The sequence below is a fragment of the Molothrus ater genome, chromosome 16 (genome assembly GCF_012460135.2).
Source record: "Molothrus ater isolate BHLD 08-10-18 breed brown headed cowbird chromosome 16, BPBGC_Mater_1.1, whole genome shotgun sequence".
Classification (NCBI taxonomy): Eukaryota; Metazoa; Chordata; class Aves; order Passeriformes; family Icteridae; genus Molothrus; species Molothrus ater.
The window spans coordinates 6,080,348-6,093,782 of record NC_050493.2 but is presented as its reverse complement, the minus strand read 5'-3'; the positions used below and the strand labels follow the sequence as shown (position 1 = coordinate 6,093,782).

At 43.7% G+C, this 13,435-nt stretch overlaps 1 protein-coding gene across 1 annotated transcript in view; it reads left to right on the top strand.

Moving 5' to 3' along the window:
* Positions 1-12,663, top strand: part of FAM20C (FAM20C golgi associated secretory pathway kinase) — a 58,084-nt gene extending 45,421 nt beyond the window's left edge. Inside the window, exons 5-10 of the mRNA XM_036392345.2 lie at positions 1,246-1,361; positions 8,258-8,438; positions 8,932-9,041; positions 10,506-10,587; positions 10,687-10,746; positions 11,485-12,663. Coding sequence (XP_036248238.1) covers positions 1,246-1,361; positions 8,258-8,438; positions 8,932-9,041; positions 10,506-10,587; positions 10,687-10,746; positions 11,485-11,737 — 802 coding nt within the window. The 3' untranslated portion in view covers positions 11,738-12,663. The remainder of the gene's footprint in view (positions 1-1,245; positions 1,362-8,257; positions 8,439-8,931; positions 9,042-10,505; positions 10,588-10,686; positions 10,747-11,484) is intronic.
* The last annotated feature ends 772 nt before the right edge of the window (positions 12,664-13,435 follow it).

The window sequence follows — 13,435 nt, the reverse complement described above, 5'->3', positions numbered from 1 at the left end:
AGTTAGTGGGAAGGAGAGGGCAGTGGTGGTCATCTCATGCTCCTGTTGCTGAAAATGTCCCCCCTCCAGACCCAGCGCAGGGCATGGCGGATACCCCAAGACTGCAGCCCTTCCTGCCTTCCCAGATGAGGGGTGGGAATTGCTAATTAGTGATTAACAGTATGTCTGGAAACTATGGCATTTCACTGAAGCATCTTTCACACTGTGAAAGGCCAAGAAACATCTTTTTGAAAGTGCAAAGCTTTGGGGCCACAAATTATTTGGGGGTTTGCATAGCATTGCTGCCTTGTGGAATGGTGGCTGGGGTATGGGAACATGTCGGTGGGTGGCACAGGGTAGGTTTTCCAGTAAGAAACAATCCTGATCCAATCCTTCAAGGATCTTCTCTATTTCATTGTTGTTGACCTTGGTGTTGATCCCTTCTGCTTTATATTTTATATTGCCGTTTTAAGCAGATGGTGCTGTAGAAAAAAAACATCAGTGGAGTTCCTACAGGGGGTGTGTTAAATATCCACACACTAAGCAGGAAAAGCAGTTGCTACCCAATGAAGAAAATCTGAACAGCAGACAGTGGATATAAAAATCCTGCCTATGGGGAGACTTTGTATGGTGTCTTTGCTCTTTTACTGTATGTAATAGCAGTGCTTCACAGGGAGGTTTTATGATCTATGAAGGCAGGGGAGTTTGGGGTAGGGAGAGGCTCTTCTCCCAGCCTTTGCCTGTGGGAAGATTTTTGGTCTCAGGGAGATTGTTTAGGTTGGTATAAGGGTATTAAAACAGAGAGGAGCAGAAGGAAATAAATCAAACACATACTAAGGCTGTCAGAAAAAGAATTACATGGTGTTTATGGAGGAAAGAGGCTGAAATCCCATTCCCCAGCTCACTTAAAAACTGGTGAGCAAAATGCATGTCGTACAATCATGAAGTAGCACGAAGTGAAAAAATAAATTTTTGCTGTCTCTTGTTTTTGGAATGGTATGTATCTTCATTTTTATCATGGAACAATGCCCTCCATATTTTCTTGTATTTTACTCCATACTACGTTGGCAATGCAGAGCTCATCATTTCAGGACATATTTTATAATACATTACATGAGGAATTATCCAGTTTAAAGTGACGGGCTTTATACTCCTTAAAGCCCACAGATAAATGTGCCTTCAGAGTGTAATGAAGCTTCCTAAAACCTGTAACTCTCATTACACTTTAATCCTTTCCATAACCCACGTCTGCTCCGGCTCTTGCAGGATCCTGGATTTCCGGCGCGTGCCCCCGGTGGCAGGCAGGCTGGTGAACATGACGAGGGAAATACGAGATGTTACTCGTGACAAGAAGCTGTGGAGAACATTTTTCATCTCACCAGGTAGTCCTGGAAATAACTCTCTCTTCTCTCTATCCCGCTGAACACATACTTAAGGAAACGATGTGTAGATTGCTTAATTGCTCAGATATTTCTAATAAAACTGTCTTCTAGAGCTTTGAATAAAAATAAATGTGGCGACATAGCTTACAAAGAAGACTTTATTGTTTTGAGTTGAGTGCCTTTTCCCCTTGACAAATTATCTGCAGAGAGAGGCTTTTATGTTCACCAAAGTGTATTCAAAAAATGTTTTATGTAGAACAGTTTCTAATGCAATTCTTTCTGGTGTTCTCAGTTTATCCAAACCCTTATTACCTAGCCCGTTAGTTATTCAGAAGGTTTTTTTCCCACTGCAATGTGATCTGTCACTTCTGTTGGTCAGATGCATTTATTTGTGGGTTTGACTACAGTACCAAGCCTAATTTCTCAGAGCCATTCAGGTTTTTTTAAACAGGAGTTTGGACAAAAAAATCAGGAAATAGATCTGTAATATATCCTGCTTCAGCTCAAATTCTCTGTTGGGCTAGAAGTGACCTGAATTGTTCACAGTCCTCGCTCTTGCTTTGAGGCCTGACCCAGAAGCTGATACCACTCACTCCTCAGCCTTTCACAACATTTTGTGGACCTGGTCAAGGATGGACCTCCACAGGATGGGAATTTTACAAGCACAGGATAAAACCCTATCCTGCTCACCAGAATATACAGCTGGAATAGGGAAAAATGGGCAAAGGTGGGAAAAAGTGGTAACATCTCTTATTTAACATCTGAGATGCTGAGATGGAGAAATTAGGACTCTGAGTTAAGGCACAGAAATATTTAAGCTTGTTCTTACATATAGAATTGATAGGTTTTATGTTCACTTTAAAGCACCGTGCCATGCTCCAGTAGTTTAATTCATATTTTTTCAGCTGTGTGCAAGTGTGCTTTGCTGATCTGAGGCTGTGACTTGTGTAAGAGGCAATCTGGAGCAGAAACCTCTGGAGATCTCTCCCTTGCTCTGTGTGTGATTGGCCAGAAGCTGTTTATCCCAGATCCCTTAAGTCGAGATCCAAAGACTTAATTACAGTTTCTCCCAATGTAACAGTAATTTATTGCTGTCAGCTGGAAACCAGGGCCCTGTCATTGCAGAGCTTTTGCTCTTAAAATGTTTATCACACTTTTCTGATCCCCAATAAAGTCATTATTATGGCTGTTATTTTTAGTTCATATTTATGTTCATCTCTGCAGGACACAGTTGAGCAGACAGTTATTTATTCCAGGAACTTCACTTGTAAATTACATTACATAATTGCAGAAGATTTCATTCTACCCAGTATTATGAGCATTCCAATTTTATATGCAGTTACAGTGACAATACATGTTCACCAAACCTGGTGGACACAACATTTCTGCATTTGCCTTAGTTACTTTCTCTCCTTCTTTGTTTCTCTATATCTTTTTTGGTTTTGGCTTGATTTTTGTAGGTAAATACATACAAAAAATGGCAAAAAAAAAATCTTTTGACTGTGCACAAGGTGCTATAGCTCACTTTAAACATAAGCCATTTTATTCCTATTTTGGCAAGTAAGATGTGGATTAATAAGTTTGCTTGATTTTTAGTGTTCCTAGGTTATATTTCAAGACTTAGGGATGAACTTGAATTATTTCTGAGAATTACAAAACTGTTCTCAAGTAGAGAGCAGCTTACAGCAGCCAGAGCAGGGCAATACAGAGTTAAGGCTGCCAGTTCTGATGAAGATCTTTATCTTGCCATTATGAAATTCCAGACATCCAAGCATAATCCTTTATTCAAATTTATTTAGAGGTCTCAGATAAATTCAATTAAAATATTTGATTAACTATGAATCAGGCTTTTCTGGAGAATAAAATGCTCAAGCAATTAATTTTTCTTTCCATTTTACATTTCCTGAATCAATATACTTTGGTTAAATCATGTTGGTTACTTGTCAGAGTTCTTCCCTACAAGTCCACAGCTTAATTAGTCAGATTCTCATTAACATATGCCCAACCTCTGTCTTGTATTTCATACTGACCTTAAAAGGCAAGGCATTAATTAATTCTTAATGAAAAAATGACAAAGATCCTAAATTAAGCTTTTAGAAACAGCTTCCAGCAGGCAAGCAGGCAGCAGATTGAGGGCAGGGGAGGAAGAGAAGAGGCGAGACTGGGGTGAGACTCGTGGTCTGGAGGGTGAGGATGAAGAGGGAACAGGGAGCCTGAGGAAGGCTCAGAGGCTGACTCGCCCTCTGGCAGATGAAGGGCAGCTGAGGCTGTCGGTTTTGAGGGAGAGCTGCCTCCAAAGGTGAGAAATTGAGGTGAGACCTCTGGGTGCATGCACAAACCAGGCTGTGCACCAACCCTAGGGCCTGTACAGGACCCTCTGGGACTCCCTTTCAGGGGGCTCTGTCACTGCATCTCCATCCCCAGCCGTGCTCAGTGACAATTAATGGCCATGGGGACACTTGGTGCCTGCTGGCAGAATATCCCTCTCTGTGCGCACATACACGGCTCTCAAAATTAAACAAGCACTAAGTGAAATTGATTTTATAGGAAGATGTTCCCCTTGAGCTGGGAGCCCATGGTTTGCACCCTCAGAGGGTGATTATTGATAATATTAATCAGTCACAGGACCATGGAATACAGAGTTGGAGGGGGCCCATCAGGCTCATCGAGTCCAGCTCCTGGCCCTGCTCAGGGCACCCCAAGGATCCCACCAGGAGCACCTTGTTGTCTCCCAGACCCGTGTGGGGATGTGTTGGAAGAAACCCCACTGCATTTCCACTCCTGGGCCACCTCCCTTGTCCCATCAGGCGTGGAAATCAGGGCCAGGGAGCCACAGGCAGCTTCAAAGCACAGCAGCATCCCTGCCCCCATGTAAAAGTGACAATGGCTGGGAGCAGGCGGGTCGGGGGATGCATTAGGCTGCGCTCAGAGAGAAAGCAGATTGCAGAAAAGTGCACTTTCAGGCAGTTTGGACTTAAACATGAGAAATGGAATTAGGTCAGTAATTATTTAAATTAATTTTACATCCTTTGCAGCAAGGCAGACTGCAGTAGCCCTGCTACTTTTACAAATGAATGGTAATTTGCTAGGAAAAAAGAGACATATTAATGATGTCAGCCTTCATTTTGGAAGTAATTGAGGCAGCAGCTTAAAGAAATCAATGTTACACAGCTAGTAAGCACTATGTTTTTGTTCATATTAACCAATTCCTAGGGATTATGGATTTTTTTTTCCCTCTCAGCATACAATAGCAGTTCTGAATTACCTATTATTTTGAGCAGGTAAATGAAAGATCTTTTCATGCATTGCTGTAGTAAATATTCAGGATTCTTTCCAGTACTCCAACTGCACATGCTTGCTAAATGTCCTCTATTAACAGTCGTGCAAAGCTGAATAAAAGAATTGCTCTGCCAAGCAATTTGCTTCAAGGTATCCCCCTTGTTCCTTTTCTTCCTGAGAAGAATTATTGTTCAGCTATCAGGAGGATGCACAGAGAATTTGCAGATGAGTACACAGACACTCTAGTTCTTAATTGTTGTAATTAGTTGGAGTTTCGATCACCAGACCATGATTTTTGCCTGCATTTCATTACGAGTCACATCCATTCCTCCTCAGATAATGAAAATCAGACACTGCAACATGGAGTTCTCTTGTCTTTCTGGTGCTTTGGGGAAACAATTTTTGGTTTGTAGTGAAGAAGTGTTTTGCATGTTGGAAATGCTCAGCACTTGGACATTCCAGCATGTATAAACATCCCTCCCTGTCTGGTTTGCTGGCACTGCTGCTGTTGCCATTCCTGCCCACCCTGCAGGAGCACAAATTCCTGGCTGTTGCTCCTTTTGCAGGTGTACTTATGCAAGAAACACCTTTATCTGGAGAGAGGAACATATGGTTTGGGCAATTTCAGTGAGAGGAGAAGGGCTGTGCCCCAGTAGGGAGCTCATCTCCCCTTTCTCTCTGATTTTTGCTTCAGAAAGCCAAACCCTGCTCTCAGCGTGGGATTGCCATGAAGAGCTGGGCTTGTGTCTCTAGCTGGAATTTCACCCTCAGCCTGCTGTGCAGAATGTGGGTCACCTACTTAGCTTTCAAAGAGTCTTGCTACAGCACCTTGAAATCTTAAATGAGATCTGTGGTTTTCTATATTTGGTGCCTCTTTTTTTTTTCCTTACATTTTTAAGAAACCTTAAAAATGAATGTTTCCCCAGATAATTCAGGCTGCTTTATCTTACTGCTAGTATGTAAGGACTAGGACAGACATAATAAAATGTCTTTTCTGTATCAATCAAGGCAGTTAATTTCTTTAGCTTGAGATCCAGCATCCTTTCACCTCCACTATCCCCAGAAACTGAACAGGAGCTGCAGGGAGAAGTACCACAGGTCTGAGCCCATGGGGGGAATAACTGCTGGCAGAAAAAGATTTGCCATTGAATGTAACTTGTCAGTGAGAAATACACTTGTGGTTTTACTGCAAGCTCACTGTCTCAATGGCAGGACACATCTTGCCATTGCTCAGGGCACTGGATGCTGGAGCAGGCGATGGGGCTCCATGGAGGATCAATAGCTGGAAGATGCTGGCAGGAACGAGTGGGATGAGTGGAAGGCAGCACATGTGCTCACTGCACAGCCCCGCAGCAGCAAACAGCAGCACTTCCCCAGCTCTCCTCAAGACTTACCTGGATACCAGTGTGATTACTGATTAGCCCCAGTTGCTTTCGTGACAATACAGAGCAGGGTTTCATTGTTCCCCAAGCTGAATACAGAAGCAAACTGTTAAACAGAGTATTTATCTTCCCACTGAGCAAAATGCTGTGTTTAATACAACTCCTTTTTCTTGAAAGGTCAGATTTACATAGTGAGCAGCAGAGGCTGTGATGGCATGGGGAGTGTTTGCTGGGACTTTTGCTCTTTACAAAACCGATCCTGGAGGAGATAAATGAGCACTGGCTTCCTGCTGCCAGGTGGAAGTCAGGTCATAGAAACCCTGGAAGATAAGTTATCTCCGGCAGTCAAGATAAATCTGCATGTTTCCCTCCCTCCACAGATGAGGGGGTGATGCTGACACAGCTGAATTAAAGCCCCAGCCCCACTGCAGCTTCAAATCAGCAGAAGCACAATTTTTAAGAGAGGAGATTCTGCTTGGTAAAACACTTAAATTGCAAACTCAGAAATACAGACATGTTTGAGTGATCTCTTCCTTTTGTAATTTCTGTTCTTCCTTTTCTCTTCCCTGAAGTACTTTTCTTTTCCTTGAGTAATTGTCAACAAGCTTTTTGGGCACAGAGTAAATATTTGTGGACTTAGCCAGGATATATTTAACTACTATGATCCAGCCCTGTAAATATAAATGTACAGTTTGGGTAAGTTGCTACTGAGCATGGATGGATAGGTGGCCCTTGTGAGTCAGCCACAGCAGGCTGATGCAAAAGGGCTGTCTTAGAGTAAAGTAATCACAATTTCATGGACAAATCAGGTGGCCATCAACAGAGAAAGCTGGGACATCAGTGGGAAGCTGGGACAGATTGTCAAGTAGCAACACATCAGCCTTGTAGTGTGGATATTTGGTATAATTCCATGGTTTAAGAGCCAGCCCCAGATAATGCAGCTGATTAATCAAAAGCATCACGAGACATTTTTGCTGTTCCATGTTCCCCTACCTCTCCTTCCTCAAACACAGCTCCTTGCTGTGTTCCTCCCTCCCTCCCTCCTGCCATCCCCAGAGCTGTCCCTGTCCTCCTGGCTGACCATCTCCCCCTGGCAGTGCCCCCTCTCCTGTGGGCACTCTGCTGGATGTGGGTTTGGGCTGGGGTGTCACAGTGACGGGCAGGGCTGTGTGCTGCAGGGCATCACTGCCATGCAAACCCACACTTCCCTTCCTGTGGCAGGCAGAAAAATCACCTCCTGCTACACCCAGCCCTTCCTGCCTCATTTGCACTGAGCCTGCCCAGAGGGAGAGGAGCTCAGAAACAATATTTGAATTTAGAGGCCTTGTGGGGAATTAGGAAGCAATGTGACTCCTCAGCTTCATGCATAACCATGAGGAAAAGGCACAGTCTTCCTCTAATGACATTTTATGTGCATAAAGCAATGTCACAAGAGTTGTAGCACACTGACAAGAGCAGCAGTGTGCTCCTATTCCTGTTCACAGTCTGGTATTGGTGGGCTTTGGGGATGAGCTGCTCTCTCTCACCTTCAGTGAATTCCTGTGGGCAGGATGTTCTTGTAAAGATGTGGGTGTTCCTGTTGGTGCAGAAATATGTGGTGGCAGTTTTGGGGAGGCTTTAAGGTAACACACTGTCCAAAACCTGCTGCAGATTCTTTTTCTGTGGTTGTTGGAGTAATGTGAGGTGTGGAGGAAGGAATTAGTGTTTGAGATGTGTGTTGACAGCGTTACGTCCGTGCTATTTCCACCTTCCTTGCACACCCCCACAGGACTCTGGATGGTAAATAATTCTCCTTGCAAAAACTTCCAGTTCTTCTCATACCAGCGAGGAAATGAATGAAATGTTCTCTGGTATTAAAGAAACAAGCCAAGATTTTGAGAAGTGACTTAATCTTGGGCGCATGCCACTTGTTCAGCTGTGGGATTTGGGGTTCCAGCCTGGGGTAGCAAATAACTCCCAAGGAATGTATCAGTCTGGGAAAATGAAAGGAGAAAGGACAGGATTAAAAAAAAAAAAAAAAGGTTTGGGGAATATAAATAGGCTGGAAATACAGTGCTTTGCACAGGGCATGATCCCAGCCACCGAAATAATGTCTTTCTAGTGTTTTCAGTGGAGGAAAACTGTGTGGTAACAGGGGTTTGGATTTATTTTTGCTCCTACATACACCAGTGCTTTTATGAATTCTCAATACTAATTTAAGGGTAGGCTTTAAAGCTCTTTTCCTTTCTTTCCCAGCCAACAACATCTGCTTCTATGGGGAGTGCTCCTACTACTGCTCAACAGAGCATGCCCTGTGTGGGAAACCAGACCAGATCGAAGGGTCCCTGGCTGCTTTCCTGCCTGATTTGTCCTTAGCAAAAAGGAAGACCTGGAGAAACCCTTGGAGGCGTTCCTACCACAAGCGCAAGAAAGCAGAGTGAGTAGTGGGGAGCAGAGCTGCACAGGGTGGCAGGGAAATAACCCAGTCCCTGCCCCCTGGGAAGGGACAGGGCACTGCACGTGCCAGGAGCTGCAGTTTGTGGTCCTGAGCCCAAATTCAGTGGCACAATTCCCTCAGGGGACAGGTGCCCCCAGTGGCATGGACAGGATGCAATGGGACCTGTCCAAGCCCTGTCAGAGGAATAAAGATGCACTGCTCTCAGCAGCCCTGAGCTGTTTCCACCATGTCACTGATGGTGCAGCTAGTCTCCTAAATCCTGAAGCAGATAGCTTTCAGTCTTGTGATTTTCTTCCTTTTTCATCAGTTACAATCTTCTTTGCATGCCTGCATTGCTGGAATTTGCTGCCCCTACCCGACCCTGCCCTTAATCAAACATGATAAAAGTAGATCTTTGCAAAATAACTTTTTTTTGGTCATTTTCACTAAGCTTTGTATGTCTCATAAAATATCAAAATATTGCCTTTTTCAGATGGGAAGTTGATCCGGATTATTGTGAAGAGGTTAAACAAACACCCCCATATGACAGTGGGACCAGAATTCTGGATATAATGGATATGACAGTTTTTGATTTCCTAATGGGTATGTTTCATCTCTTTCAAAAATTAAATGCAACATTTAATTAGAATAAGAACCATTTCTTTCTGCACTGCTCTGCATAGCTCAGCAGTTTGCTAAAGCATGGCTGAAGCTGCATTTACTGTATGTGCTTTTCTAGATGATTATGGGAAAATGCAGATTTACATGGTTATGTATTCCCATCAGTGCAGATTAAAGGAACAAAGATGTTCAGAAATGCAGAGTGGTGATGAATGCAGGTCAGGCCAGTCTCCTTCACAACAGTGAAGGGCTTCACCGTTTGCTTTAGTGAGTGCTTTGCCCCTGTAATATATGGCTCCTGAATGCACATGCAAGGACTGCTCATTATGGTGCTTTGTTTTCATCCTGCAGGAGTGTTCTCTGCTGCTTCTCTATAAAATGTCAGGGCTGGGGGGGAAGAGGCATTGCTTTGTCACAAAGGCAGCTGTGGATTGTATCAGGAATTTTTCTGTTTATGTAACCTGATCTCAATTAAATAATTATTTACAGCCAGGTACTAGCGATCCATTCCAAGCCCAATTCTCATTCTCATATGAAAACTTTCCTGCTGCAGCAAATACACCTCTAAGTTGCCAGCCTACATCCTTGATGCTTGGGCACATGCCAGCATGGGCACATCCTGTGCCATTGCCCCCACTGAGATTCCTGCAATAGGCTGCAGCAGGAGAGGCCAGGTGACAGCTCAGGAGCCATATGTGGCATCTATAAGTAGCTCAAGACCCCTTCCAGGGAGACAAAATTCATAGCTTGGCAGCAGTGCTCTGCACATTGGCCTTAGAAAGCAGCTCACGCAGGGGGAGCTGTGCAGCTGTGCAGATCAGCACCATCCTGATCCATATTTTACAAACATGAAGCTGTTCTGGCTTCCCAGGCAGCCAGCAACTGGGGCAAACTTCTTACCAGAGGAAAACCAGGATGTTTGGCTGGGGTTCAGGAAGCTGAATGCAGTATTAACAAAGTGATCAGGATTAACACCCCTGCTCAAAGCAGGGCATTTTCTCCTACCCTTGCACATGTGAAATGTACCATGCCAGCTTCACTCACCCTGCTGAGCCCAGGCTGCAGCAGCAGGGCTCCTTGCCAGCAGGAAACACGGCTGCCCTACAGGTCACCAGGCTCCCCAGGCAGCTGAGATGCTCTTTGCTGGAGAGGGGGTTCCTTGGTGCACCCCAGGAGGGGCTGCTGGAGGGGGGAAGGTTGGCTTTGCCTCCTGAAGGGCCTTTTAGAGTTTAAGTGTAAAAGCCACAGAGAACTTGAAAAGCTGCCAGGGGTTTCTCAACCCTTCCAGTATCACACACTTTGGGTGTCTACAGGAGGAGCAAATGAGCTCTGCAGGTTTGATGCTTTCTCTGCTCTGTTTTTGGGGAGCACTGGGCTTTTGCACTGCCCTGACCTGCAGGCTCAAGCCAGAGTGAAAATGGTCTTTTTCTTCTCTTTGTCCCGTAGGTAACATGGATCGACATCACTATGAAACCTTTGAGAAGTTTGGAAATGAAACTTTTATTATCCACTTAGATAATGGAAGAGGGTAAATACCTTTAATAATCCTTCTGGGGTTAAAGGGAAAAAAAAAAAAGTAAGTCTTTAAAACAGCCTTTGTTACATTCTTGCTCTTATCTTTAAATAGGTTTGGAAAATATTCCCATGATGAACTTTCCATTTTGGTGCCTTTAAACCAGTGCTGCAGGTATGTTTTCCCTCTGGAGGTGTTTCCTGGTTTGTGCCATTGTTTCCACTAGCAGGACTGAAAATGTTCACGTGAATCTTTCATTGCACACTGTGGAGAGGAGGAGATGGAGTCATCCTGCCCAGCTAGCCCTGAGCATTGGCACTGCCACATTCAATGCTGTGTGGGATCAGGGCCTTGCAGGAACACAGCTGTGAGACACTGGGAGAGTAGCTTTGGGACCAAATACAGATCCCATAGAAGTCAAGTGACAAAATCCCAGCTTGTTCATGTGCTTCTCAACAGCTTTCCTTGGTGCCCATGGCCAGGGTTTTCAGAGGGTGACATTTAGAGTTTCAGCCCTGCAGGGTGAGCCTGAGGAGCCTCTGCTGCTGTCACACATCCCTGCTCAGTGCCACAGGTGCCACACGTGTCATTGCCAAGGTGGACATGGCCCTGTGAATGCTGCACCAGCTCCACTCGGTGCCTTTCCAGGTGAGGGATGCGAGGGCTGCCTGCTCTGCCCCTTGGATCTGTGCTCCAAAACCTCTGCACCTCTGAGGGCCCCCAGGGATCAGTGACAGGTGACAATGCCAGCTGCTCGCTAGGACTGTGGCAGTGCCTGGCTCTCCTCATTTCAGATCACAGAATAAGGCTCTTACACTATAATTGTAATTCTGGCCATGAGCCTTTTAGCGCTGTCAAGATCAACAGTGATGGAAATAACTGATTTGCATTTTTTTCCTCTCCTTTTCTTAGAATCAGGAAATCTACCTATCTGCGATTACAGCTGCTAGCCAAGGAGGAGTACAAGCTCAGTCTCCTGATGAAAGAATCTTTGCTAAAAGACAAAATAGCTCCAATCCTCTACCAGCCTCACTTGGAGGCGATGGACAGGCGGCTGCGGATTGTGCTCAAGGCTGTCAGTGACTGCATAGAGAAGGATGGCTATGACAACGTGGTGGAAAATGACTTTAACACTGATGTTAACACTGTTCCCACTGAGAGGTAGTGAAATGGCAAGACTACGTTTTTACCAGCCGAGTCAAGAAGATTCAAAGAAGGAAAAGAAACAAAAGAACAGCAACAAAAAAAAATAAAAGTCTTGCAAAAGACTGTGTATGCTACTCTGTGAATTCAGTGAATTCAGAAATGAGATATAATTGTTCCCAAAGTAGGTAAAGTGTAGACTCAGCAAAGGATTAGTTCATTAAGAAAAATAAGTCTAATGTGATGCTTTTCATTAGTTCCTGAAGAGAGATTATGAAAAGATTCAGAAAATACTCGATCATGGACAGACAGCAGTCTGATAGCAAAACACCTCCTGTCCTTTTTGTATAGAAAGGAGGCCTTTACTTAATATTTTGTATTTATATATGGTATATCTATGAAACCCCAGACCTACCTTCCAAATTTAACTAAGAGGGACAGCATAGTTTTGTGACTCACACTTTATTTGTGGTGACAGTCCACTTAGTATTTTGTGTTAACCCTTTAAGTGCTCTAATCCACTGTATCTTATTTAAATTGAATGCTTATTTTCCCCCCAGCTACTCAGCATTTAAAGGGTTAAGGCATTATGAACTTTTAAAGGCAAAAAAATAATAATAATAATGATAATAATGATAATAAATACAGGGGTTACCAGAAGGGAATTTCACTAATTGTGCTTTGACAGGAATACTTGAATGTTGGTTTTACAAAGTGATGTAAAATGACAAGTTGTACTATTTGTCCATAAGGAGGTGGCAGCTCTTATCTTTCTAGACTATCATAGCTGAGCTGCTACTTTTCAATTTTGCTTTTGATAGTTTTGTGTAAATATATACATATATGGGTAAAAAGCTGCTTTCAGCAGCTCTAGGCTTACTTTTGCAGCATTTTTGTGGAATTGTTTGCAACGTGGTAAAAGTGCAATAAAGATATGCAAAATGTGTAGCCATCTTGTCTAAATGGATTCATTCATCTTGTTCAGAGCAAAGCTCTGTGCACCAGCCAAGTGTCCCAGAAGTGGTTGTTTAAATTGTCATCCCCTTTTGTAGAATAGCAAACGGGGCTGGAGCAGAGAATTGGGTATTAATTGGTGATTCATGCACACTGCAATGCCAGTAAGGGCTGGGGTATTGAAAAGGGTCAATCTTTCCTATGAAAACATTGTTTTGACTGTCATTTCAGCATCCCTTCCTCTTGCAATTATGGCTGTGGAAACAAGTTATGGAGCAACACCTCTCAAAGATTATGCCTTGACACACTGCCCAGAGGATTTAGAAACACCAGTGCCTCTGACTTGGGCTGCAAAAACCTTTGCACAACCTAGAAAATCCCAGCCTAAGTTAACTGGAAACATGGTATTCTTATCCAAATAGCCTTGAATCATGCTCAGCTGCATTTATTTAAGATTTGTGGAGACTCTCAGCCCAAAAGCAAGCTATAAATTGAACACGTGGCTGTATTTGACTTGTGAAAACATGGTGTGGTACAGCAGGAATCCCTCATCGCTCCTCTGGGTGAGGAGAGAATTTATTGTGACAGTGTTCATCACAACTTTAATTCAAAGCTGCCATTTATTTCATTTGATGTCTTTTTTTCCCCGGGATTCATAACCATATACTTTAAAAGCCAGGTAGACTAAAATGTAGACATTTCAGCATATTAAAATTATGAATGAGAGAAAAGGCTGCTATATGATCCCATCCACTTCTTAGGTTGA